This window comes from Heterocephalus glaber, unplaced genomic scaffold (genome assembly GCF_053883595.1).
Source record: "Heterocephalus glaber isolate CG9 unplaced genomic scaffold, H.glaber_assembly_v1.0 deba00001497, whole genome shotgun sequence".
NCBI lineage: Eukaryota > Metazoa > Chordata > Mammalia > Rodentia > Bathyergidae > Heterocephalus > Heterocephalus glaber.
In genome coordinates, this window is record NW_028258320.1 from 2,900,823 (window position 1) to 2,926,284 (window position 25,462).

The following is a 25,462-nucleotide window of genomic DNA, read 5'->3' on the forward strand; positions in this document are numbered from 1 at the left end:
CCAGTCTGGCACACTGGGGCTTGGGTTTGTAATGACCCCCTCCCTGCCCTAGAATCAAATCCCCGGGTGTCTGGCTTCTTTCTGCCCCGACTGATGCTCAGAGGCATCTCCCAATAATGGGTCAGGGCTCCAAGGCTGGACTCGGGCCCCAGCTTGTCCTTGCTGGGCAGCAGCGCCCTCCTGTGCTGCCGGGGTGGCAGCATGAGTCAGCATCTCCTTCCTCCCCTGGCCCCAGGGAGCACCCATCACAGCTGTTAAGACACAGGACCCCAAAGGGAGAGCCGGCACAACGGACACCCATTCCCTACCGGCAGATGAGGAATCTGCAGGGAGGGCTAGTGACAAGGCTGACACCGCAGCAAGATGGTGACAAACCACAGAAGCAGCGACCAGGGGTCCCCCAGCAGACTACTCACCCTCACCCCAGGACTGGGCTGAGATGCCAAACAAAGCACAGCAGGAGGTGATGGGGGACACAGGTGACTGACATGGAGTGGTAAGGGCTAGGACTGTCATTTTAGGGAAAGCACATTTCTGCTCCCTACCCCAGGCCTTGCAGAATTACCCTGACCTCGGAGAGGGGTGGAAGGAGCAACCCAGAAAAGTCACCAGCCACTCTGGGTTTCTAAAGACAGCCCTCTGAGCAGGTCACAGAGGAGGTCACGGGAACTGCTCACTGCCACCTCCATCCAGGGCTGCTGCCCGCCAGCCACGTGCCTGCTCCCCTCCCATCCTCCCAAGCCTAGGCCTGCAGGGGACCCCCGCAAGCCTGGATGGCCGGTCCCTTCAAAGCCACAGCACCCAGGCTGAGCAGCACAGTGAAGAGAGGGAAGGCCCGGGTTTGGAGCAGGTGCCTCACGGGTGTCCCTAAGGAGCCTCCCCACCTCGCACGGCCCATACAGCCCTCACTCCATGCACAGGGCATGTTTCTCTGGCCTGCTGGACTCCAAAGACAGGGATCTCACTCTCTAAGCTCACAGCAGAACCTAGCACCAGAGGTGCTCAATATTTGCCAATGAATGGTGGGGTCACCGAGATGTTTGGGTTTGGGCTCTGGGGCTGAGATGGGTGGGGAGCCCTGACGGGTGCAGGTAGGACAGTTTTCCAGGGCCCAGTGCCTGTCCCTGACCCCAGAGGTCTCAGCCCAGTGAGTCAGCTCCTTTGTGGACTTTGAAACCAGATTCCAGAGGAAGGATAGGTGGGAGGGGACAAATGGGCCAGCCAAGCCAGGGATGCCCAAGGAGGCTGAAAGCCTGCTGGACGCAGATCTCCCCAGGCACAGCATTGGTGCTTGCTCTGGGCATGGGACAGAAGCATGCTCGGATCCCGCTGTGTCTCAGCCGGGTACTGAGTCCTGTTCTGCTGGGGACAGGTGCCTGCCCTGGGCTGCCTCGCAGCGGGTTCTAAGGACAAGGCTTCCCAGCTCCTTTCTTTCTCCGCCTGTGGCTGGCAGCTTGGGGTAATAAGTAACTACCCATCCTCAAGGCCTGGGGTTCTGATGATAAGGCTTATGAAGCCTATCCATTTATTGTAATTTGTGTATGATGACCAAGTGGTTAAACTATAAACCTCTTCACTAATTAAAAAAAGAAAGAAAAAAATGCCCAGAGGGGTCCGGGGTGGTACCAACCCTACACTAGGAGGAGGGCCAAGAGTCTCTGATCCTAGTAAATGGCCTGTTTAGGACAAAGCAACCCTTCCACCCACCTGGCCCCCAGGAGCTGTCCACAGGCTGGGTCCGATCTACTCGAGTTCCAAGCATGATCTTGTCCTCATCCTTCTCAACAAAGTCCCCCATAGGAACTTCCTGAAAGCCAACCACCTGTCATGCAATCCTTCCTTATTGTCTGACTCTAACCTAAATCCCCAGGGCTGCAGTCCAAGCCCATTTCCTCCGGTTCTGTCTCCAGCTGGAGACAGACAACAGCTGGCCTCCATCCTCTCTGGAATAAATTGTACTAGAAACTACCGGCAACCCAGCACAGGTGCCTTGGCATACAGGGTGGGGGAGCTTTCTGCTTTGATGGTCCCCAAATCCCAAACTTAACCCACTGGAAGACTGAGTCACAAAGGAGACAAGATTTGGATGCCCCCTCCACTGGCAAATCCCCCCATCTCAGCTCTCAGACCACACCAGTTCCATCGGGGGAGATCACAAACATGGGATACAAAGAAAATCCCCAAATGGTATGGGACCCCCAAGGGGTCTGATACACGTGGCAGGTGTCACTGTCTCCACCCAAATGTAGCAGAAGGTGGAGGGGCCAGCCAGGCATAGCCGGCTCTGCTTTTCTACCCTGCATGCTCAGTCCCCTCCCACCTCCCATTCCCAGCCAATGGGGCGTGGGACGTGACCAGATTAAGAACACAGAGCTGTTTTGTGCTGAAGAGATGGAAAAGTACAGCCAGGCCTTGCTAGGACAGAAAGGCTGGACTGAGGTGAGCGGTGTGGTGGGGCCTGAAAAAGCTCCCTCCCATCCCATAAGCTGGGGCCCAAGACCCGGGACAGGCCGGGCAGCAGGAAGTGGAAGCTCTCCCCACGATGCTCTGTAAAGTTCAGGCGGCAGAGGGGGAGGACTGTACCTCGGGCACATGCGAGTCCTCCCTCGGGGCATTTTCCGAGCCTGTTTAATCCCTTCCGCCCCTCCCAGGCCCTGGCAGCCTCTCGGGCTTCCCGGCCGTGCAGGAGCATTGGTGGACAGGTCTCCACAGCGCTGGCTACTCCCTCTGCCCCAAGCCATGGCCTGTTTCTTCATCTGTGAAGTGGGAATGCTGCCAGCGCCCCACCTCCCGCCACAGACTCTGAGCGCCAGCAAGTCGGAGTCGCTCCCCATTGCTTACCTTCCAGTTTACAGGCACTGGGGCTTGGGCAGAAGTGTGTGGGGAGTCGGGGGCTGCTGAGAGAGGGGAATCAATGCCACTCGGTCTCCATGTCTCCCAAGGGCCAGGCTGGGGAGCTGGACCTGCCCTTGGCACGGAGGTACCCGACGCCCCTGTTTCCCTGGAGCGGCAGCAGGGATAGTGGGAGACCCTCTCAGGTTTGCCGGGATCACTGAGGACTAAAAACCTGACCCAGCAGTGACTTCCAGGACACAGCCTGACCCGCCATGTGTAAAACGAGGCTCCTGGTCACTGGTTCCCGGGACAGGGTGGGGGACCAGAGAGCAAGATGGGAGGGAGGAAGATGGGGTTTTCTTCACCTTCCTTCTCCAGCGGCCTCCGGGCCACTCCCCGCTTTGGAGGCACAAGAACATGAGTGGGCCCACTTGCTATAAATGCCACGTGTGGCCCGGCACGTTCCACCCCGCACCCTACAGCCCCGCACAGGGCAACACGCTCAACTTATTTAGCCCAAGGAGGACGGGACCAGAGCCTTGGACAGACACTCCTTGCTCCACGCTGCTCAGGGCAGGGTCAGTTGATGCATGAAGTACTGGCTGAACATTGGCCACAGGCCAGCACAACAAAGGAAGGCCAAGATGCCAGCCATGCCCAAGAGGAGGAGCCAGCAGACAGGCGTTACACGAAAAGGTGGCAGGCAAAGCAGCAGTGAGGACAGGACAGACCCAGGGCTCACACTACGCCCCACTTCCAAGCCCAAGCAACAGGACAGGAAGGAGGCCAAGAAGCCCCCATACAGACGGGGAAACTGAGGCCCAAAGGACACAAGGGAACCAGGACCAGAGCAAGCAGCCAGTTAGTTAGGGACTCTATCTGCTCTAGTCGGCCTGACCGCCTCTCTTCCCATTCTGTTTCCACCCTGAGGTCTCCAAACTTCCTCGGCCCAGAATCCACCATAGGTCCCAGGAAGAACCTGGACAGTATAGCCACCCTCTTCTGTTCTTTCCAGATTTGTGAGGAGGGGGAGATATTTGGGGCTCAGGTTGGAATAGGCCATTAGGAGGAACTGAGACCATGAGCACTAAGACATAGATCCCTGAAAATAGATTTTTTTTTTTTTTTTGGCTTTTTGAGACAGAGTTTTTGCTATGTAGTCCCGGTTGGCCTTGAACTCATTGTGTAGCCACCTCAGGTGGACCCAAAGCTGATCGATCTGGTCTACTGGGACAGACTGGGCAAAGACATACCCTGTGCCCACTGCAAATGGGGGTTCTCAGCACGGTGCCCGTCCTCCATCCCGGGCAGCCAGCTCCTCCTCTCCCACTAGAGCCGGAATGAAAGATGGCCAGGCACACAGAGAAGCTGGCTGTGTGGCAGGCACAATGCACCACAGCTGAGCCCAGTGCTCTGAGCTGCCCACCACGGTCTGGGTGCAATTTGTGCCCAAGGGCTCGGGTGCTAAAATATAATCCCTTTGAGATATGAAGAGGGTGGAAACCTAATCTGGAGTGGGGCTTTGGGAAATAACTAGGATTAGATAAGGTCATCAGGGTGGAGCCCTTATGATTAAACCGTGGTGGGTTTACAAGGAGACCAGACACAATCATGCACGTGGTGCTCTCTCTCTGCTTCTCTGCTTCTCGCTGTGTGTGGGACACGGCCAGCAAGGAGGCCATCACCAGATGTGGCCCCTGGACCCTCGATCAGGACTGTGGGCCAAAGTAAACCTCTTTTCTTTATAAGTTTTCCAGCCTGTGGTGTTGAGTTATCAGCAAGAGAGAACAGGCTGACACTGTCCAGGAGAGAAATATTCACTTGGGCAGACTCATGCAGCTACCAAGCATCAGTGGCTGAAGAATGCAATTTTAACTTAAAATGAAATAGCCACAACAACTAGTCCCTGGGCTGGCCACAAACTCACGGACAACCCTCCTGCCTCAGCCTCCCAAGGGCTGGGATTACAAGTGAGGGCTGCCACTGTCACCAGTTTCAAATCTTGCCCGTGTGAGATTTCTGTTCATCTCAAAGATAGCAAGGCTTCTTGGGATCCTAAAGGACTTCTCAGAGCTGGAAGCATATCACAGCCAGGACAATACTTGTCCAAAATAATCTTCCTCACTGGGCACATAGCTGGGCTGCACTAGGGGAGCTACGTACTTTTCCAAGCAAGTGGCAGGCCCAGTGTCCAGTCTCAAGTCTCTCGGTCTGCAGACCACAGCCGCTACCCACCTCGGTTCTGGTTCTCCAGTACCGGCAATCCCAAGCCCCAGTGTCCAAGGCATGCTGCCTAGCATTGACGCGCTGGCCCTGAGGCTGCAAGGCCACACTCTGCTGTTGGGGGGCCACCGACGCTGGTTTTCAGAGTACGTTCTGTTAAAGCCATGTCTATTTGAGCTTTGTGCACCTCCTACATTAAAAATAACCAGGCTGGGGATTTAGCTCAGTGGTTCCTCTGCCTGCCTCCCAACCACAAGATCATGAGTTCGATACCTGGTACGAAAAAAAATCAAAAAACAAAAAGCCAGTGCAGAAGTGGCTAACGGTTACATGCATGTATTCTATCCCTTAAAGAAACTGAGTTTTGTTGGGGCTATAAAAGCAGTGCAACTACATTACAGAAAACGTGAGAGGCAGGAAAAGAAAAAGCCATCAATAATCCTGTCTCCCCAACTCCGGCCTGTCTGACTTCTGTTTTTAAATTGAGTTCCTATGACTCAATGCTAACAGAGAGAGCCATCCACTTTAACTTGCACTCCTCCCTAGGTCTTGTTTGTAGAATTTGGAGTCTGGCTCCAAAGTCTGAATCACTGTGAGAATCACTGAACAGGAACCACGCTCTCTGGCCCCCAAGCACAATGGTTCCCTGCACTGTCTGTCGAAGAATCTCCCAGATTGGGGGCCGGGGCCCAATAGTGTGATCAATAAACACCGGAAACCACGTGAGCAGAGGTGTGGGGAAGCGTGTGCAGACAGAAACTGGCTTCTGGGAGCTCAGCAGCTGGAGAAACGTTAAGACTCAGCGTATACAGCAGAGGAAGCCCTAACCACGGGCAGCTCCCGCCCTGGGGCCTTCGGAGAGAGAGAAACTGTGCAGACTGACCCTGAGCAGAGCAGCTCCTAGGGAGGCGCTGGCACGCTTCCACGGGCAGTCACTGACCTGCCCGAGGAAACACATGTGCCCAGCCAGGAGGGCACCAGGGCACGGGTGAGGGGCAGGGGCTTGGCCCGAGGAGCGCGCTTGCGGAGTGGGGAGAGCTTGGCCAGGAAGGGAGGGCTGTGGTGGTGCTGCCTCCCCTTTGGGTGCTGCTGGGAGAGGCCAAAGGAGAAACTTGGCTTCAAGGTTTGGGACATTCATTAATGATTATCCTCCGAGGTGGTGCTAGGTTTGGGGGCCAATGGGGCAGGGAGGGGTGTGGACAGGGCAAACCTCAGTGCATTGTGGTGTGGCAGGGGTTGGGGAGCCCGCGGGGTCAAGGAGCTCAAAGGAAGGCAGCCCCCAAAGCCAGGGTCTGGGGTCTCTCCTGACAGCCCCAGCCTGAGCAACTTCTCTACCTTGGAGCACGCAAGGTCTGCAATAAGCCCTAATGAATCCTTAACATGCATCGCCCAGTGACACAACCCCCACGTTAAGGTCCTACCAGCCTCAAAGGCAGATGGCACCTAGTATCTCTCTCAATTCCCACGACCCTTAAGTGGTCATTGGACACACAGCTGACATTCAGGGTTTCCTTGGCCTCAGTGAGCAGGTTCTGGTCTCGCAGAGGTGTAGTGGGCTGGCCCAGTCACACAGCGAGTCCGCTGAGCCAGCCCCAGACCACTCATTCCAGAGGCCAGCAGGGCTGGGGCAGAGACTGGGAGGAGTGGAGGGGGCAGAGTGGAATGATGATCACCAGGGTACCCTCCTTCTTCCTGCCACCCGGGCATGCTGACCAGGCACTCCTGCATCAGCCTGCTCCATTCCGCCCGCTTAGCACTTATCCCCTCCGTAGGGTGGACCCAGCCGCCCCCCATCCACCTGATCCCAGCTCAGGAGGGGCGGGGTGCTGAGAAGCCAAGGGCATCCTTCCGAAGCCAGGGCCGTCAGGACGAATTCCACCACCCTGGGGCCGAGTTTTATTTGAACAGGACACCGGGATGGGATGGTATGTGAGCAGGTGCTCGCCTCCATCCTGTACCACCACCGGACACAGGAGGAGCAAGATCTTTGAGTCAGACACACAGAACACCTTCGCCAAAATAAACGCCCATGGCTGCCCGCTCTGGAGTCCTCAGCCTGTTACAAAGTAACCTACCTGTCCCTAGTCCCATCAGAGGTTCACCCTGGGGAGCCAAGTGAGGGGATGTGTTAAAATGGGGGTTCAGCCGGTGGGAGCTGGCAAGTCAAGGGGGACTCAGACCTCCCCTCCCCCAGCTCCTTGATTCTTTCTTGGGGGCTCTCAGGCCCCGGGTCCCCTGATCCACAAAGCTGCCAAGGGATAAGAGGTAAAATCAAAACCATGAATGGAGGTTAGGGGCCCACAGGGGCTGCAAGAATGATGGTGGGGGACAGGGACTAGAGGCGGGGACACAAATGACAGCCCATGGTGCCCACACACATAACCCTGGTTTTCCTGGTTTAAAACTTTTCATGCTCAAAATGTCAAACAGACCTAGAGACGGTCAGTGTGGGCCAGAAATGGCGGTACCGGGGTGTCAACCAGTCAGTACGCTGGGCGCTTCCTCCTGCATGCCAGGGCGACGCTGAGCAGGGCCCGCCAGGCTGGAGACAGATAGCAGGACGCGGAGGTAGCTAACTGAGACGCAGCTCTGCACAGCTCTGCAATGCAGGAGGCCTGGGCTCAAGTCACTGCCCACCCGTGTGCTGTGTGTAACACCTCTTAGCCTCAGAGCATGCCTGCCCCTCCTGCCATGTCCGGCAGCCACCAGGATCAACCACAGGGGCCCAGAAGAAGCGGGATCACCCAGACAGAGGAGTCTGAGGGAGGAGGCTTGGGAAGGTTTTCCATTTCTGGGGTCATGGTTTGACCCTTAGGATTCCTGACAGCTGTGCCGGCGTTCAGGGCCCATTGGCAGGTGTGGTGATCACCTCTCACTGACCTCCTCTTTGGGACCAGGAGGCCTTCCCTTCCTTAACAGCCCCACCAAGCTCTAACTGCTCCTTTATTGCCCTGGGTGTGCAGCCACCCTGGACAAGCTGCGTAACATCTTCCAAGGTCTGGGCCCTGGCTCCAGGAGCCCAGTCAAAGAACCACTGAGCTCCTTTTCCAGCCTCAGATTTTATGATTTGCTGCCAGGAGAGGAGCCCTGAGTGTGAGCTCCCCCCAACCACCAGCAACCTACAAAATGAGCTGGAAAGAGCAACCCAACGCTCCTGGGGCACAGACTGCCTGGGAGCAGAGGCCTTGATCAGATAGATCCTTTCTTTTCTGCCGGAGGCTCCAGCCGGCCCAGAAAAACATCCTCCCTTCTACAGCTTAGAATTTTAACTTCTGGTGCTTCTCCCAGGACCAGGGTGGGGGGAGCTGGCTTTCAAAATCATAGGGAGGGATGTGTGTAGCAGGTTAGGATAGGAGGCGGGCCAAAGGGTGTAGTGTTAAGAAGTGCTCTGCACCCCAAACTGTCAAGTGGATTCAAAGTTGATCTATTTACTTACATATGGGGGGGGCAGGGCTGAGGCTTGAACTCAAGGCCTCATGCATGCTAGGGAGGTCTCTAATTTGAGGGCAACTGTTTAAAAAGGGTTAGCAATGGGGTGGGAAATAGTTCAGGGAAGAAAGGCCCATAGCCCGGGCTCTGCAAGCTGAATTAACCTGAACTTGGCTCCAAGGACAGTTCCCCCCCAGCTTAACCCCTCTTCACCAGGGCTGTTTCCCACCTAACAAACCGGCTACCATGCATTTAACTGCCAGAACCCCAGAGTCAAGCCTAGTAAGGTCCCAGGGTGAAGCTCTTAAACAAATGGGTCTGCAGAGATTAGGTGGGGGCAAAGTGGAGGGCGTGTGTGGGCAGAAAGCTGTTTGTCTTCAAGCGTCTGGAGGGCTGGGTGGTGTCACCCAGGTGTTGTAGGCAACACCCTGAAAACACTTCTGCTTCCTCCCTCCAGGGTGGGACAGGGGGGTGGGAATGTCCAATGCAGGCTCCACAGGCGCCAAAGGTGCTATCAGCTGGGTGCTGCCCTCCTAGCCTGCAAACAGCAAGGGCTTTTTCCCCTCACGCCTTCTCCAAGGCTCTGAAGATGGAGCACATCTGTCTCCTTGCTTTCTGCAGCACAGGGTCTGATGTTCCTAAAAGCCTGGAGGAACCAGGGCTCGTTCTTCCGGAGCAATCCTCAAACTGGTCTGGGCGCATAGTGTGCATGTGCCTAGTAAATGCTATGTGTTAGCAAACAGCTGCTGAGTGAGGGCCTGCATGTTTGCCTGATCTCAGAGTTCCTTGAAAGCAGAAACCGCAGGTCCCCTCCAGCACCTGGCCTAGGACCAAGAACGAGGACCTGCTCATTGCTCTGGCCAACAGGAGCTGCCTCGGCGGCCACCATCACCCCACCTGTTTGGGGGAGGTTAAGGAACCAAGGGATGGGTTGGGGAACAGAGGACAGGGCTCCTGTAGATACACAGACCAAGCCGGGGAAAGAGCAATGAGCTGAAGGCTGTGCTGCTGAGCTTCCCACAAACTTTCTCCCCATCTTCAGTCCCCCGGAGGTGAGGATGATGAGTCCCATTTTCAAGTGTGTACCTGGGGTCTCTGGATTGATAGACAGGAGTGGCATCCATGGGGGACTTGAAAGGCCCAGGTAGGGCTTGGAAGCCTGTCCTTGCCAGGCACAGAAAGACAAAAGGCACAAGCTCTCATTCCAGTGGAAGTTAAAAAGAGAGAGAGAGAGAGAGAGAGAGAGAGAGAGAGAGAGAGAGAGAGAGAGAATGAATAGTGGTCACTAAGGCCAGGAAGGGTAGTTGAAGGAGGAATAAGTTCTCGGGCTGTACGCCACAGCGGTGTGACCATCGATTACAATTTATTACATATTTTATGAAGAGGCAGGAGGTTCCAAACATAGATAAGGAGATGAAAATGCTAGACACCCAGCTTTGATCATTATACATTATACACAGGTGCTGAATTATCACACCATATCCCATAAAAATGTACAATCATTATATGCCAATTTAAAAGAATTAAAGTCCTTACCCAGCCCCACCTGATGAGGCTTGAGGGAGATGGGAGGTGTGTGCGTGCGTGTGTGTGTGTGTGTGTGTGTGTGTGTGTGTAACTAAATTCAATCATGGCACCCTCCTTGTTCAACAATTCTGAGCCCGTAAGATGAAGAGAGTGTGGGCCTGGCTTAATTCTGTTGCCCCTGACCTTGACTTTGACCTCTGCCGACTGGACTTCCAACCCAAAGGTGTACACAATCTTGAGACCCCTCAGGCCTAGCTCACTGCTGGGCACCGGGCACAACACACCAGAGCAAGACTAAAACGCTCCCACTTACCAGGCATCTCTTGGGAGCCAAGCTTGGTAACACAGGCCTGGGGACAGGGAAATGTGGCCACTGCTCATGTCACCCTCTTATAGTCAAACTGGGCCTAATCTAACAGGCACTCAGGTTCTGGGAATGGATGGGTTTGGGAGGTAAAATCTGGCCAGTGTCACAGCACAAACCATGCTGCAGATAGAACTGGGGCCTGGTTACAAAAAGCTTTTCTCTACACTGTGGCTCAGATGAAGGCTTCCTTCTCATCCCCAGCCCTAGTTCAGGACCACACAGACACATCGAGTGCTCTACTGTGCATATCCCCCTCCAGATGTGGCTGGCCAGCCTCCAGCTGCACCATAGAGCAAGGCCAGTCCTGCCACCAAGCACCCTGTACAGCTTCTCTCCCGGTCCCAGAAGGGCGTTCCCTTGCAGGAGGGGTCTCGCTAAGCAGCTGCAGCCAGATTATAGGGGGACACAGGAGGCAACAACAACCAGAAGTGCACAACCCTGGCCAAACAGCTCAGCAGAAAATCTAAATATTTAGATGGAGGAGAAGAAAAAGAATGCACATTTCAAAGACAATCACAGAGTCCTGGTCACCGGGGGCACTCTAAGAGGGCCCAGCTAAGAGGATCTCAGATCCTGTGTGGCCACCACTCTTGGACCTAGGAATTCTCCAAGAGAAAAGGCTTAACTGAGGCTTGGGTCTGGAAAGGAGGAAGAAGCAAACCAGCTACATTTTCAGGTGTTGAACCATCACTCTTTAGAGGGAGCAAGTTGTGCTAAGTTAATCTCCAAGAAAGGGAAACTCGCCCACGGGTGACTCCATAGAGGAATGTGGTAGGCTTTATCAACCTCCCTTGTCCCCGTGTCCATATCAGCTCAGTGCATGCAGGGGCCTTTGGGAAGGTGTCAGCAACCTGGTACCCAGAGAAATGGGATTCATGGGCAGCAGAGACTGCTTAACAAGTCACCTGTCACAGGCACCAGACACTCTATATATAAAGTGTTGGCACTGATTCTATGGGCATGAGGGAGACTCTGTACTGCTGTCCCATATGACTTGCTCAAGGTCATACTGGTCAGCATCCCAGGGGCTCAGCCCAATGCACCCTAAGGCTCTGAGGACACCACATATGCCCAGCACTTTCCCACTTCTCAGCCTCTGGTTCCTTGTCTTTCCCACCTTTCATGGAGCCTAGTGCAAAGCAGCATGGGCTCCGGGCTCCAATCCCTGCTCTTCTTCAGGGCCTCAGACAAGTCATTCAACTTCTGTGAGCCATTCTGTTGCTTCTGCTATGAGATCACAAGGACCTACTGCAGAGTGGGCTGTGTGAGGGTCACTGAGATGACAAACATCCACCGTGCACGTGGCCCGTGGCCGGTGTACCCTCTTCCCCACCTGAGGCTGTCACTCCCTGCTGCAGCTATCCTTGCAGGGTGCAAGGCTGAGGAGCAGAGGAGGCAGAATCCCAGCCCTCTGTCTGGCTGTGCAGACGCAGGCAACTCATCTGGCCTTGGGATTCCTGGACAGAAGGAACAGCAGCAACTCCCAGCCCGCCAGCCTGGCTCAAGGAGACACCAGTACCGTGCAGGCCCAGTGCCTGGCATGGTGGGCACCCTCAGAACATGTGCAGGACTGCTGGCCACTCACCTTGCACCCCTATCTTCTGGAAGTCCAGAAGGAAAAACCCATTTCTTTGTGGTGCATACATGGAACCTCCAGGTGCCCTTCCCGAGGTAAATCCCAGAACAGCTGGTGACCTCGGCCTCCAGGTTCAGGGCACCCTGAGGGCAGAGGCTGGGTCTGTTGGCAGCCAGAACCCCCAGAGGCTTCAGGAAACAGGAACTGAGCCCCCCTACCCCCAGGCCCTTCGACCCCTGTGCAGTTCTCCAGCCTCGACCATCTGCAGCTCATCATTCAGCACTCAGAACTGTATTTCCCCTCCTGTCACCACTGAGGCCCAATTTCCTCTCCCAGGCAGACCAAGCTCAGGGCTAATGACCCTGCGACCCTCTGGCCCTGCGAACCTCCAGCATCTGAGGCTTCACTCAGCAGACAGAAATAATTGACAGACACCAGGGAGGCCCCTCTGCTCCCACTGGCCCCCTGCCCAGGACTCTTGAGAGTGGGTTGGGGTAACTTTAACTTTACAATAAGCCCAGAGGTCTCAGGCAGTGGGGTGGAGCAGCACACAGGACCCCCACTTCTCCATCAAGGGGTGGCTAGGGGGCAATCTGGGATGGCCAAACAGGAGGGGTGTCTTTGGCCAGGCAGAGCCCCATGGCAGGAAGACAGGTGTTCTCACTGAAAGCTGGGGTGAGGGCCTGGGCCTTCAGCCTTTGTGGGCTTTCTGGGAAAGCCCCTGAACTCCACCAGTCAGAAGGAGAAATGAAGGGGAGGCGTCCTTATCAGAATACCCACGGGTGAGGGAGCAGCCCAGCCCAAGCAACTTGTGGGTGAATCTTCCACTTCTTTTAAGTTGCAAATGACTGTGAAGGAAGAAAGACATTTCTCAAATGTCATCCACTTTCCCACCTGAAAACTGCAAAACTGATGGGAGTTCAAATTCATTACCTGGCCCTTGAAGGGCTTCAGTATTTGACTTGCACTTTTCTGGCTTGTGGCTTCAGCTCAGCAGGACAACCATGTATCCCAGAGACTAGGGGCTAGAGTCATAGCCTTTCTTTTGCTAGTTATTTTTAAAATTCAGTTGATCTGGCCTTGGGGGTGCAGGCCTGTAATTCCAGCACTTGGCCAGGAGGATTGTCTTGAGGCCAGACTGGGTTATATAGTGAATTCAAGGACAGCCTAAACTGCACAGTGAGACCCTGTCTCAAAAAACCAACCAATAAACAAACAAACAAATAAATAAATATTGACAGATACCCAGAAGTGAGCTCATGGCATCATGCGGTAGTTCTGTTTTTAATTATTTGAAAAATCCCCACCCAGTTTTCCACAGTGGTTGTACCATTTCATACACACCAGAAGACAAAGACCATGTGATTCAACAGATACAAGATAGCTCAAGGGCCGGGGATTTAGCTCAGTGGTTCTACCACCCCGAAAGCACAAGGTTCAGAGTTCGATCCTAGGTACCAAAACAAAAAGATATCTCAAGTGGCCAAATTCACAGGAACAGAAAGTAGAATGGTGGTTACTGGGTACAGAAGCAAGAGACTTCTTGGGTTAAGGGATATAGTTTTGGTTGTGCAAAATGAAAAAGATTGAATGCAGACCTGTTTCACAACAGCATAAATAGATAACACTACTGGCCTATACACTTAAAATTAGTCAAAACAGGGGCCAGGCACCATGGCACATGCCTGTAATCCCAGCAAAGGGAGGCTGAGGCAGGAGGACCGCCATCAGGTTGAGGCCAGCCTGGACTACACAGAGAGACTCTGTTTCAAAAAAAAAAAAATTAAGACAGTAAATTTTGTGTTTTACAATGGAAACTATTCAGGGCTGAGGTGCAGCCTAGTGCAGCCCCACCCAGAGCTAGTATCTATAAGTAGCAGTCCTAGGCAGGCGGAGTGTTCCTGCTCAGAAACTCCAGAATGCTCCATAATCTCAAAATCACAAAAAGAAAACCCTACACATGATCGCACACACGTCAGGCCACAGGTACACTAAAAATACTGTGTGCAATTACCTTCAGGTTACACGAATAAGGGCTACGTGAAACAATTTTCACATTTACTACTCAGACCCCAACCCGAAGACATCTAATTATGCATATGCAAATATTCCAAAATCTTAAAAAAAAAAACCAAAACACTTCTGAGCTGAAGCATCATGGACAGGGGAAATTCAATCTGTGATAGCAGGTTTTGGTTTGGTTTTGGATTTTTTGAGTCAGGCTTTTGCTCTGTAGTCCAGGTCAGCCTTGAACTCAGTATGTAGACCAGGCTGGCCTCAAACTCCATGATCTTCTCACTTCTGCCTCAGTTTTGTTTTTTTTTTCCCCAAGAAATAAACTCAGAGATCACTGAGCTATATCCCAAGCCCTTTTTGAAAATTATTTTTTGCTAGGCATGGTGATGCATGCCTGCAATCCCAGCGCTCAGGAAGCTGAGGCAGGAGGACCACCGCCACCAGCCACCAGCCACCAGCCACCAGCCTGGGCTACATAATGAGACTCTGTCTCAAAAAGATTATTTCTGAGACAGTAAGTTGCCCAGGCTGACCTTGTAATCCTCCTGCTTCAACCTGCCGAGTAGCTGGAATTACAGCCTTGAGCTAACTTTTAATGAGAATGTACTATGTGCCAAGCTCTATCCAAGCAAGCCTTCAGAGGCCACTCCCATAACCATCAGGCATATGGCTCAGTGGCGGCTGCTTCAGTAATAGCTAGGGCTCTGCAGCAGCACCTGGAGAAAGATCCCTCCCTAGAGCAGCAGGTCCTGTATCCAGGATGAGCCATCCTTGGGGAGGTCGCAGGCCAGTTCTCTGCCTTATTCCAGGATCCAGGGACACTCAGTGAAACCTCCAGATGCACCTTCACCTCCTCCACCCCTAGAGAGGGGAAGGAAGCAGAGCTACTTCACGTGCTTTCCTGTGGTCACGAGACCTCACTTCTCCCTCTCACCCCAGACCTGGCCAACTGCTTCCGGCAGGCAGGGCCCCACAGACCCAGCATCCGGACTGGTACAAAGACTCCCTTGGGGGTTCTCCCAGGAGTCTCAATCCTCTCTCCCCAATGTCTTACCCTTCCCTGTCCCTAAACCCCCAACACAACCACATTCAGAGTTCAGAGGTGAGTCCGATCTGACAGCAAACAGCCAAGTTCAAGATGAAAGCCTTTGGCCCGAGGTCAGGGCCAGCCAAGTGCAGCATCCGAAACCCTGAGGATTGTGTTTCTCTTAAACACCGGACTATAAATAGGGCAAAACCCCAGGAAAATACTTAAAAGCAACAATCATCACCCCCCCCCTCCTTTGAGACTCTCCCCAGAACCTTTCAACACTTGCAAAGTTTTACCCTCAATGACTCTGTTCTCAATTACTGTGCAGCCTATAATCATCCTAAGGGCTCTAGGAAAACTCTCAAAAATGACTTAATAAAAACTCACTTTCAACCTGGACAGTTAACTACAGCTGACTTACCGATTTGAGGGTTTTTGTTTTGTTTCATTTTGTTTTATTCTGGCAGCCCTCAACTTTGAGTGGATCATAAATAGCAAGCCATCAGGAAGGGACCTTGTTCTTCCATTTGCTCTCAAAAACCCAACTTACCCACTCTTCACTTCTGCAGTCTGAGACAGTGAGAATTCAAGCTGGAACTAATGCTGTAAGGCCTCCAAGATCGTGAGAATCAAAAGATCTATTGTGCTCCCTTTACTTACAAAGGCAGTTAAGTGGAATAAGGGGTTTTACAATTCCACCCAGGTTTGAAACAAATGGCCGGGGTATTCATATTAACCCTCGGCTCTCCAAAGAGTTCTATGTGCCCCATTCTAGACATTTTGGTCAGATGTAAACATCATATACCGACTGCATGGTTCCAGTTTGCAAATTCGGGTAGTAGGGCTGGTGTTAATAACCGGATGTTAGGACCTCAAAACCGGAACAGCCTTACTTATTGCTGGGTGCTTACACGGGACCGAGTTCAGAAAGTGGGGAGATGAAAACATGGGAAACTCTGAAATATGACAATGCACTTTGGTGCCTGGGAAGGGAAGAGGTCAGGAGGGTCCAAGAGGTTTCTGGGAATGGGCCATGGTCTTTTTCTGGGTTTCTGGAATCTCATCCCTAGAAGCCCAGGGCCTTGCTCAGTGTGTGGAACACAGCAGCCACTTAATGAAGGCTGTGGACAGGCGGGGGCATCCTCAGAAGCAGAGGGCTTGCCTGGCATGCACAAGGCCCTGGGTTCCATCCCCAGCACTGCAAAAAATTAGAAAAAAAAGTATGTTTGTTGACAGATCCCGTGACACCTTAGATCTGAAACCTGCCTCTACTGTATGAGGCTGGGTTAGTTACATCATGTCCTCTTTCCTCCTCAGCTCCCTTGTATGTGGGGTGGGCTTGGAGATTATGTTAGGAGTGTACATAAAGTGCTCGACCTAAGTGTGTGAGCTCAGACCCTTCCTGTTTATGATCACTGTAAGCCAGAGGCAGAGGGCTGAGGGGATGCCATTCCCTCCCTCCATTCAACCCTCTACTTCCAGGGGGGGATTGTGAAGGGAGAGGGGGCTTCCCAAAGGTCCCGTGCAGAGGGCTAAAGTGATGCATCAGGTTGGTCCCATGGGCACTGCCAGGCGAGCCAGCAGCACAGGGGAGAAGCCTGCATGCAATGCCTGTCCTGGAGGAAACAGAAAGCAGAATTTCTCAGCAGACCAGGGCAGGGTGCAGCTGAACCAATTTACTGGGCTCCCTCACAGAGTAACAATTCAACAGCTTCAGAGGCCCAGAAGGAAGAAGGGCCAAGTAGACCAGGGTGTGGGTACCTCCCGGGTGTGCTTCTTGTTGGGTCTTTGTGGCCACTTTAACGGCTCTGTTTCCTTATCTGAACACAGTCACCATAAAGGTACCTGAAGTACTGCAGGCAGGGAGGGGGCTTGGGAAGCTGCCAAGCTCAGAGTGCTCAATAAATGCTAGAGTCAGGCCGGGCGTGGTGGCACACATCTGTAATCTCAGCACTCGGGCAGCTGAGACAGGAGGATCGTTATGAGTTCCAGTCCAGCCTGGGCTACATAGTGAGTTCAAGGCCAGATGGAACTACATAGCAAGTCCTCCTCTCAAAAAACAAAACAAAACAAAACAAAAACCCCAAACAAATGCTAGAGGCAGGTGACCTGCTTACTCTCTATCAGTATCTTGCTTACTTTTTTCTTTTCCAGCAACCTCACTAAGCCCTCGTTCTGCAGATGAGGAAAAGGAGGCAAAGGTAAATGAACTGGGTTGATGGAAACACAGCCAAGCCACATGGCAAAAACTGCCTGCGCCCTGTTTCCTGAAATGTCCCACTTATAACACCCAACAGAGTCAGGAGGGGCACAGTAAATGCTACTTACTACCCCTTGCAGGAAAAGAGGCGAAAATCAGCAAAAGCTCAGAGACCTGGCCACTAAAAAATCTGATAAAGCAGCAGCGTGAATAAGGGTTCAAGATGGTTCTGAAGGCAGAAAGGAGGGAAACCACGTGGTCCGAAGAGGGGTCGGAGAAAGCCCACCTGGGAAACAAGGGAAAAAGCACTGGACAACTTCCTAAGTATTTCTAAAGAAAGGTGATTACCTCCCTTTCTTATGCATTTAAATGTGAACACAATTTGCAGCATAAGAGAAACAAATCCTAACCCAGCATGCCCCTTCTTCAGAAAAGCATCCCGAATTCTGGCTCCCACCCTCGGAATTCCTAGCCAGGGGCTCCTTTAGGATCGTAAGGCAGTTCAGAAGCTACAGCACAAAACACAACACAGGTGGAAAATGCCCAAGAAGCCAGACAAGAAAGAAGATTTTTTTCAAGTTTTCGTTTTTCCTTAAACCAGTTTCCTGAGGCTGAGGCAATGCCCCAAGTCACAGATCGGAAAGCTTGGCAAGGCAGATCTCTGCAGATTAAGACTCCTGCCGGCAAAGGCTTCTACTGGTTTTCACTTCTTGGGTTTTTTCCTATGAAGGGAGGGGCAGCCCTAGTTGCAGTTGATCTGAGGTGGTTTTTTTGTTGCTTTGGTTCAAGAACTTATCTATCTACAATCTTCTCCAAATCAGACTGGCCTAATCCCCAAATCCTTCTTCTAAAAGTTATCTGTCCACTTTGTGGAGGGTAATTGTTGATAAGACTTGGCAGGAAAGGGATATGAAAGGTGCTTTGTCCCACACCTTCCGGAAGCCATCTAGCCTCCAAAGCTACCACCACCAGCTGCACATGGGTGCCTAACTCCAGGCCACCCCTTTCCCTTCTCCTTAACCCCAGGCCATCCCCTTACCCTCTCCTTCCGATTTGAAGTTTATTTTCCCACAACTAGCCTGGGGTTCTTTCTTTCCCCCCGAAGTGGTGCAGAAGGAAACACCTCGAGGGCAGCAGCTCTTCAAGGCTTAACTATCCCCCGCTCTGGCCCTGCCCCCTCCCCAACCTTGCCCCAGAACAAACTAAACAAAAGCTCCCTCTGAAGGGATGGTTTCCTCAAGGGAAATCATAAAGTGACCCCCTCCCCACTGCATCACACACAAGACACCCATCGGAAAGAACCCGTGTTGTCCCGGAATTCCTGCGAGGAAGGAGCAGAAATCAACCAAGTGTCTTCTGCTCACTCCAAACCTCACCTCACCTCCCCTCACCCTGGAAACTGCTCTAGGACAGGAGATGCCATTGAAATGCAACACTGCACCTGCCAGCCCGTCCTTCGGTCACCGGGGGACAACTGTGCAGAGGCCCTGCTGCCGAAGGGCACCTACAAGCCCGTTTGTGTGAACGTCCATCGGCCTGGGGACAAAGAGAAGGTGGCAGTAGCAAGACGTCTTCATGTTTTCCAAATGCTTTTAACCTTACAGAAGTAGAGAGCGGAAAAGAGGAACAAACATGGGTTCTTTCCAATCCCACATACTGGGAAACTGAGGCTAGAAAATGAGAGACCCTAAATAGGTACACGTACTGGGGAGCTGCTGTAGATTAGTTTCTCATCAGACCTCGTTCCTGGCATCCTCCACCCCAGGGGAAACGCAATCCTTTGGACAATCCACCACCCTGGCTCGCTTCTAAGGAGAGATCTTTAGGGCTGGCCAGAAGGGGTGCAAGGTTGAGGATGAACCCTCAAAAAGCTGGGATAGAGCAGGACCTGGCCCCCAACGTGGCCCAAGGTCCTAGCTAGCACGGCCACCCGTTTACCCAGAGCAAGGTGAGGGCACTCCCTGGGCACGTGTGCCGGAAGAGGCTCCCGATGCCAGTCCTGGAGTAGCTGGCGCCCCTCTCCTACTCCCCTTCCATACAGTCATTCCTCCCCGAAAAAGGACAACGGCTGGGAGTTTTGCTCGCGAGGCAACCTGCTGCTTTCTTGAAGTTTAACTCCAAGCCCTTGAGGGACGTCTCCGGGAGATAAGCCTTCCTGGAAGCCTGACCTCATCCCCAGCATTCCTGCCACCAGCCCTCATCCGGTGCGCTCAGGCCCGACTGAGCTCCCTACCCCTCCGGGAGCCCCGCGGGGACAGGGAGATTCTGCCCAGGGTTGGGTTTGGGGGGGCCCTTGCACAGCTCCGCGGGGTTCACAAGCCGGGCAGGGCGGCACTGGCCCTGGCGCCGGGAGGTGGAGACGCGAAGGGTGGCACCCGGCTCGGCTCCCGGGCTCCGGGAGCGTCTCCAAGAAAAGATAAACGTCTTTATCCTCCCCACACCGTGCCACCGCGGGGCCCAGTTCACTCGGAGTCAGCCTCAAGTTCTCCCCAGGAGAGACGAGCCTCCGCGCCTGGGCGACAGACCCAGGAGGGGACTTCCTCTCCCGGAGTTCCCCGGGACTGAGGGTCACCAGGGGCTACACCTCTACACCCCCAAACAGCTTCAGGTGTATATGGGGGTACCAGCACCGGCTTACCTGCAGGATCTTGTCCAGGCCCTCCTGGCTCAGGCACGGGAACTCCTGCAGGAGATGCAACTTCTGCGTGTAATAGTTTTTCTTGGCCTCCTTCCAGTGCGGCTCCTCCAGCACTTCGAAGATCGCCGCCCCTATGGCCAGGTAGAAGATGATGGCCGAGGTGAGCAGGGGACCCCGGTCCACCATGGCTCTCGGGCAGCTGCCTCCTCCAGAAAGCTACCCCTAACCCCAGCGGCTCCGCGGCGGCCCTCCCGCAGCCTCTGGAAACAGCTGTTTGAATTTGGAGCTCCGCATGCGCAGTGCCCCTTCCCCCGCGGCGTCGCTCCCAGGACAAAGTTGCTCGGCCCAGTTGGTCCGCAGATCGCGGGGAGCTGCGCTGCTGGGCCGGGGTCGGCGGACACCTAGGGGAGCCAAGGGGGCGCGCCGAGCCCGCAGGAGGAAGAAGCGGGGAAAACTGAGGGTCTGATTCGGAGGAGACACGTGCGTCGCTACCCCGCGGGCTCCAGCAGTGTGCGCCGCGCCCGCCTCCGCGCGCCTCTTTAACCAGCGCCAGGCGCGCTCTGACCGCCCGCGCGGGATCCGGGCGGGGGAGGGGCCCTGCTCGCCCCGCCCGCTGCCCCGCCCCGTGCAAGCCCCGCCCCGTCCTGGCCCCGCCCCTGCCGGCGTTGCCCTGCCCCAGCTGTAACCGCTAGGTGCGTGCAGCCAGCGAGCGACCTGGCAGGGCTGCGCTCTCGCCAGCTGTGACCCCGCCATGCTGAGCGATCCACCCAGACCTTCGCACCCCGCAGCGCCCGAGGCGTTGCAGTCTGTGGGACTCGCATTGATTAGTTACCGTTGATGTATCAACTCAAATGATCGTGTACCTTATGACTGAGGTCAGGAATTTATTGCTATTATTTTTCTTTTATTGATGCTCCTTCCAAGAAAGCCTGAGTCAAGTCTCTTCCTGACTCTCGTTCACTTTCCTAAAACCTTGGGGAAAGGGGATAGAAAAGGGGCTGAAGGAGCTGTGGGGAATCCAAGGATAGGAAGAAGAACTCATCCGGCCACAGACCGGGGCGTGCTGGCCTGTCTCACCTGCCCTGCTGAGCCGGCCACATCTGGAAGGCGCAGGCGGGAGGCAGCGGCGCTCTCCCTGCACCAGAAACACTTGACCTCTTTCATAAGCTCAGGCCTGTTTAAGATTGCAACACCCGGAGAGAAATGTCAGGCAGAGAGATTCGAAGTCTGCTTTGTTCTGGATGGATCCACAGTGCCTGTGGCATCATAGGCAGTAAAGGTGTGCACTGAAGGGAAGAAGGGATTTGTCAAAAGCACGTGACCAGGTTGTTTCTCTCTCACCTTGCCACGGAGTGTCTGTCCACCCCAGGCAGTACCAAGTGGCGGTCATCAGATCCATTTCCAGCTAGGAAACAGAAGCCGGGGAAAGGGCTAGTTTCTTCTGTACCTCCACCAGCACCGCCAGGGCTGGAGGGACACACTCTTTCCAGTGCTCTGTCCCCGAGGCCTGGCCCTGGCAGGGCTGAAGTCCCTGCACCCTGTCCCCTGTTTCCGAGCCAAGGCCTTTCATTTCCAGGGGAGAAGGGTGGACATGCTTGCTCTCTCCAAATCTGCTGCAGCCTAAGGGCTAGAGGGCTTGCTCTGGGATTGCAGGTGTTTTTGTCTTTTGTGGCTCCCTGTGCAGCCCTGAGGACTGCTGGACAGATTCCTCTCCTCTGACCCTTGCCCACTCCTACCCACCCGGCACCCCTGCTGTGGCCTGAACCCCAATTCCACACACAGCCTCACTCTCCAGCCCTCAGCTGAGGACGGAGACCAGGCTGTGTCCTCCGCCATGGCGCTGGGTGGGAACACTTCAGCCAGTGTGGGGTGGGAGGGTCAGCTCAGGAGGCCATAGGCTCTGCTTGGAAAATTCTCTGCCATTCTTCTCCTACCTAGGGCCTGTGTTCTCTTCTTCCTGGCCTTCTGTTGCCTCATCCCTCAACTTCCTGTAGGTTCCCAAACTCCTTTCCTACTCTCTCCCTCTCCTTGGTCAATTCCCAGCGCACTGTGCTTCCCTCTTCAGTTCTTGCTCCCAGCCTCACTTTTTTTTGTGTGTGTGTGTCAGGGTCTCACCATGTAATACAGGCTGACTTTGAACTCACTATGTAGCCCAGGCTGGCCTCGAATTCTTGGCAATCTGCCTGCCTCGGCTTCCGAGTGTGAGTGCTGGGACTACAGGCGTGTACTACCACACCCGGCAGCCTCGCATTTAGTTAGACAAATGCTTTTCCAAGGAGACCAAGGGGCACAGGTTATGCCCATTCTCCACAAGGCAGCCAGCGGGCTTTTAGAAACATAAACTGTCCTGTAATCAGTGGCCATGTAAACAACTTGAGCCTCAATGGTAGGAAGGGGGAAAGTCTATATGGGGGGTGTATTTTCTTACATGGCTGATAAACAAACCCATTTCTGCTGGGCTAGGGAGTAGCTGAGTGCTGGAGGGCTTGCCTAGCATGTGAGAGGCTCTGGGTTCCCTTCCTAGCACTGCAAAAAGAAAAACCAAACAAAAACCCATCCAATAGCTTATGCATATTGCTTGTTACTGGGCTTATTTGCCATGGCTGATGATCATTGCAGAGTGCTACAATTTGAAAAGCAACCAGCTTTGAGAATGGAGTTGAGCTTCCTTTGCCACCAGACAATAATTAAACTTCCCCTTGAGAGACTTGGGCTCAGTCCTCAGCCTGGGGTGGCCAGAGTTGTCCTCTCCAGCGAAATTGGCAGAGTAGGGGCAGTTGTTTCACTTCAGGCTCTGACCACAAAAGGATCCACCTCCAGTTTTGTTTCTTCCTCATTTAACTAGGTGAAGGGATTATCCTCTTGGTAAAATAAACACTGCAAACCCTTTCATAAGGTGGCTGAAATGCCTTTACTGCTGTACAGGTGGTCCTGGATGGACAGTGGGGTTATGTAGGGAAAAATCCATTGGGATGAATCCACCATAGGTTGATGACATCTGGAATTGAAAATGCATTTCATACCCCTAAACCTGCACAACACCAAGATACTGTACGCTGTGGGGTATGGGTGGTTTCCCTTTGTGATCCAGCGGCTGACTGGGAGCTATGGCTTTAAGGATACCACTAGCCTGGGAAAGGATCAAAATTAAAAGTGTAGTTTCTGTTTTGGGTCTCACTACGTAGTCTAGGCTGGCCTTGATCTGACTACATAGCTGAGACTGGCCTTGAATTCATGGTGAGCCTCCTGCCTTAGCCTCCCAAGTCCTGGGATCACAGGCATGCAGCACCACACCCAGTTTAAAGTATAGTTTCTATTGAATGCATATTGCTTTGGCATCACTGTAAAGTCAAAAACCAGTAAGTCTGTCTTAAATCAGGTACCATCTAATTTCTGTTTAGGAATGTTTCTATTTATGTTCATTTTCTCTGAAAATCACATCTGATGGAGGTATATAGATCACATAGGTGGGACAGGCCTATAATCTCAGCACTCAGGAGGCTGAGGCAGGAGAATTGCCAAGAATTCAAGGCCAGCCTGGGCTACATAGTGAGTTCAAGGCCAGCCTGAACTACGTAGTGGGACCCTGCCTCAAAACTAAAACAAAATACAACCTCCAACCCAGAATCTGTACCCCACAAAACTATCTTTCAAAATTGATGGAGAAATAAGATATTTCCAAAGAACACCTGAAGAAATTCATGAACACCAAACCAGCAATCCAAAGTGTTTTAAAGAATATTCTAGAAAGAGATAACAAGAATTTCAACTTCATGAACTCCAACAGAATGAATGCACCAGACAAGACAAGAAATTAAACAAGAGGAAAGAAGGGAGCCAACAACAAGAAAACAACACAACAGGGATAAGTCAATGCATATCAGTTATAACCATCAATGTTAATGGTCTCAATTCACCAATCAAAAGAAACAGATGGCAGAATGGATCAAAAAGCAAGATCCAACAATATGCTGCATACAAGAGACACATTTAATTAAAAATGAAATTTATAAACTGAAAGTCAAAGGATGGAAAACAATATTCCATGTGACAGGAACCCAGAAAAAAGCAGGGATAGCTATTCTATTCACACACAAAGTAGATATCAAGCCAAGACGGATTAAGAGAGAGAAAGAAGGTCACTACATCCTTGTAAAGGGAACAATCCAAGAGGAAGAGATAACAATCATAAATATATATGCACCAAATGCTAGTGCACCCAACTATATAAAACAAATATTAATGGACATGAAAAATCAAATAAGCACTAATACAGTTGTAATGGGGGACCTCAGTACCCCACAGTCACAAATAGATCAACTAGAAAAAAATCAATGATGAAACATTAGAACTGAAGCAAACTTTTGAACAAATGGACTTAGTAGATGTCTACAGAGTGTTCCACCCCAGAACATCAGATATACATTCTTCTCAGCTGCACATGGATGTTCTCCAAAATAGACCACATACTAGTTCATAGAACATCCTTAAGAAAATGCAAAGGAATTGAAATTATCCTATGCATACTATCAGACCATAGTGCATGGAAATTGGAAATCAATGGCAAAAGAAATCACAAGGAAACAAACACATGGAAATTAAATACAACCTTCCTGAAGGATCAGTGGGTCATAGATGAAATTAAAGGAGAAATCAGACAGTTTCTACAATTAAACAGTAATGCTAATACAACCTACTGGAACTTATGGGACTCAATGAAAGCAGTCCTATGAGGAAAATTTATAGCAGTGAATACCCATATCAGAAAAACAGAATGGACTTAAATAAACAACCTAATGTTGAGCCTCAAGATTCTAGAAAAACAATAGTAAGTCAAGCCCAAAGCTCATACGAAGAAGGAAATTACAAAAATCAGAGCAGAAATTAATGCAATGGAAACTAAGGAAACAATACAAAGAATCAATAAATTGAAGAGTTCTTTGCAAGATTAAATAAAATTGACAAACCTTAGCCACCCTTATCAAAAAAGGAAAGAAAAGACTCAACTCCATGCAATTAGGAATGAAAAGGGTGAAATCATAACAGATCCTGCAGAAATCCAAAACATCATCAATACCTACTTTGTAGTCTTTTTTTTTTTTTGGTACCTGGGATCGAACTTGGGTCCTTGCGCTTGTGCAGCAGGTGACGAAACCACTGAGCTAAATCCCCGGTCCTACTTTGTATTTTAATAAGATAGAAAACACAGAATAAATGGACAGATTCCTAGATACATATGAATTACCAAAACTGAATCAAGAAGATGTAAAAATTTTGAATAAGCCAATATCAGCCAATGAAATTGAAGAAGTAATTAAAAACCTACCAACAAAGAAAAGCCCAGGCCCTGATGGATTCACTGCTAAATTCTACAAGAAATTGAGAGAAGACCTAATGCTACTACTTCTCAAACTCTTCAATGAAGTTGAAAGGAAAGCAATACTCCCATATTCATCCCTGGAAGCAAGCTTTACCCTGATATCAAAACCAGAGAAAGATTAAACCAAAAAAGAGAACTATAGGCCAATCTCCCTAATGAACATAGATGCAAAAAACTTCAATAAGGTACTGGCAAACAGAATACAGCAAATCATCAAGAAGATTATACTCCATGACCAAGT

At 52.1% G+C, this 25,462-nt stretch overlaps 1 protein-coding gene across 3 annotated transcripts in view; it reads right to left on the bottom strand.

Moving 5' to 3' along the window:
• Window positions 1-20,406, bottom strand: part of Kcnk5 (potassium two pore domain channel subfamily K member 5) — a 35,550-nt gene extending 15,144 nt beyond the window's left edge. Inside the window, exons 1-3 of one of the 3 annotated variants that reach the window (XM_087184477.1) lie at window positions 19,842-20,030; window positions 18,645-18,739; window positions 2,584-14,834 (exon numbers count right to left, since the gene is read on the bottom strand). Coding sequence is in view for 1 of the 3 variants with exons in the window: in XM_004846641.2 (XP_004846698.1) it covers window positions 19,842-20,027 (186 nt within the window). In the remaining 2 variants the exon portion in view is untranslated. Of the gene's footprint in view, window positions 1-2,583; window positions 14,835-18,644; window positions 18,740-19,841 lie in introns of all 3 variants that reach the window. The other 2 variants (XM_087184478.1, XM_004846641.2) reach the window with 2 other exon arrangements.
• Window positions 20,407-25,462: the final 5,056 nt, after the last annotated feature.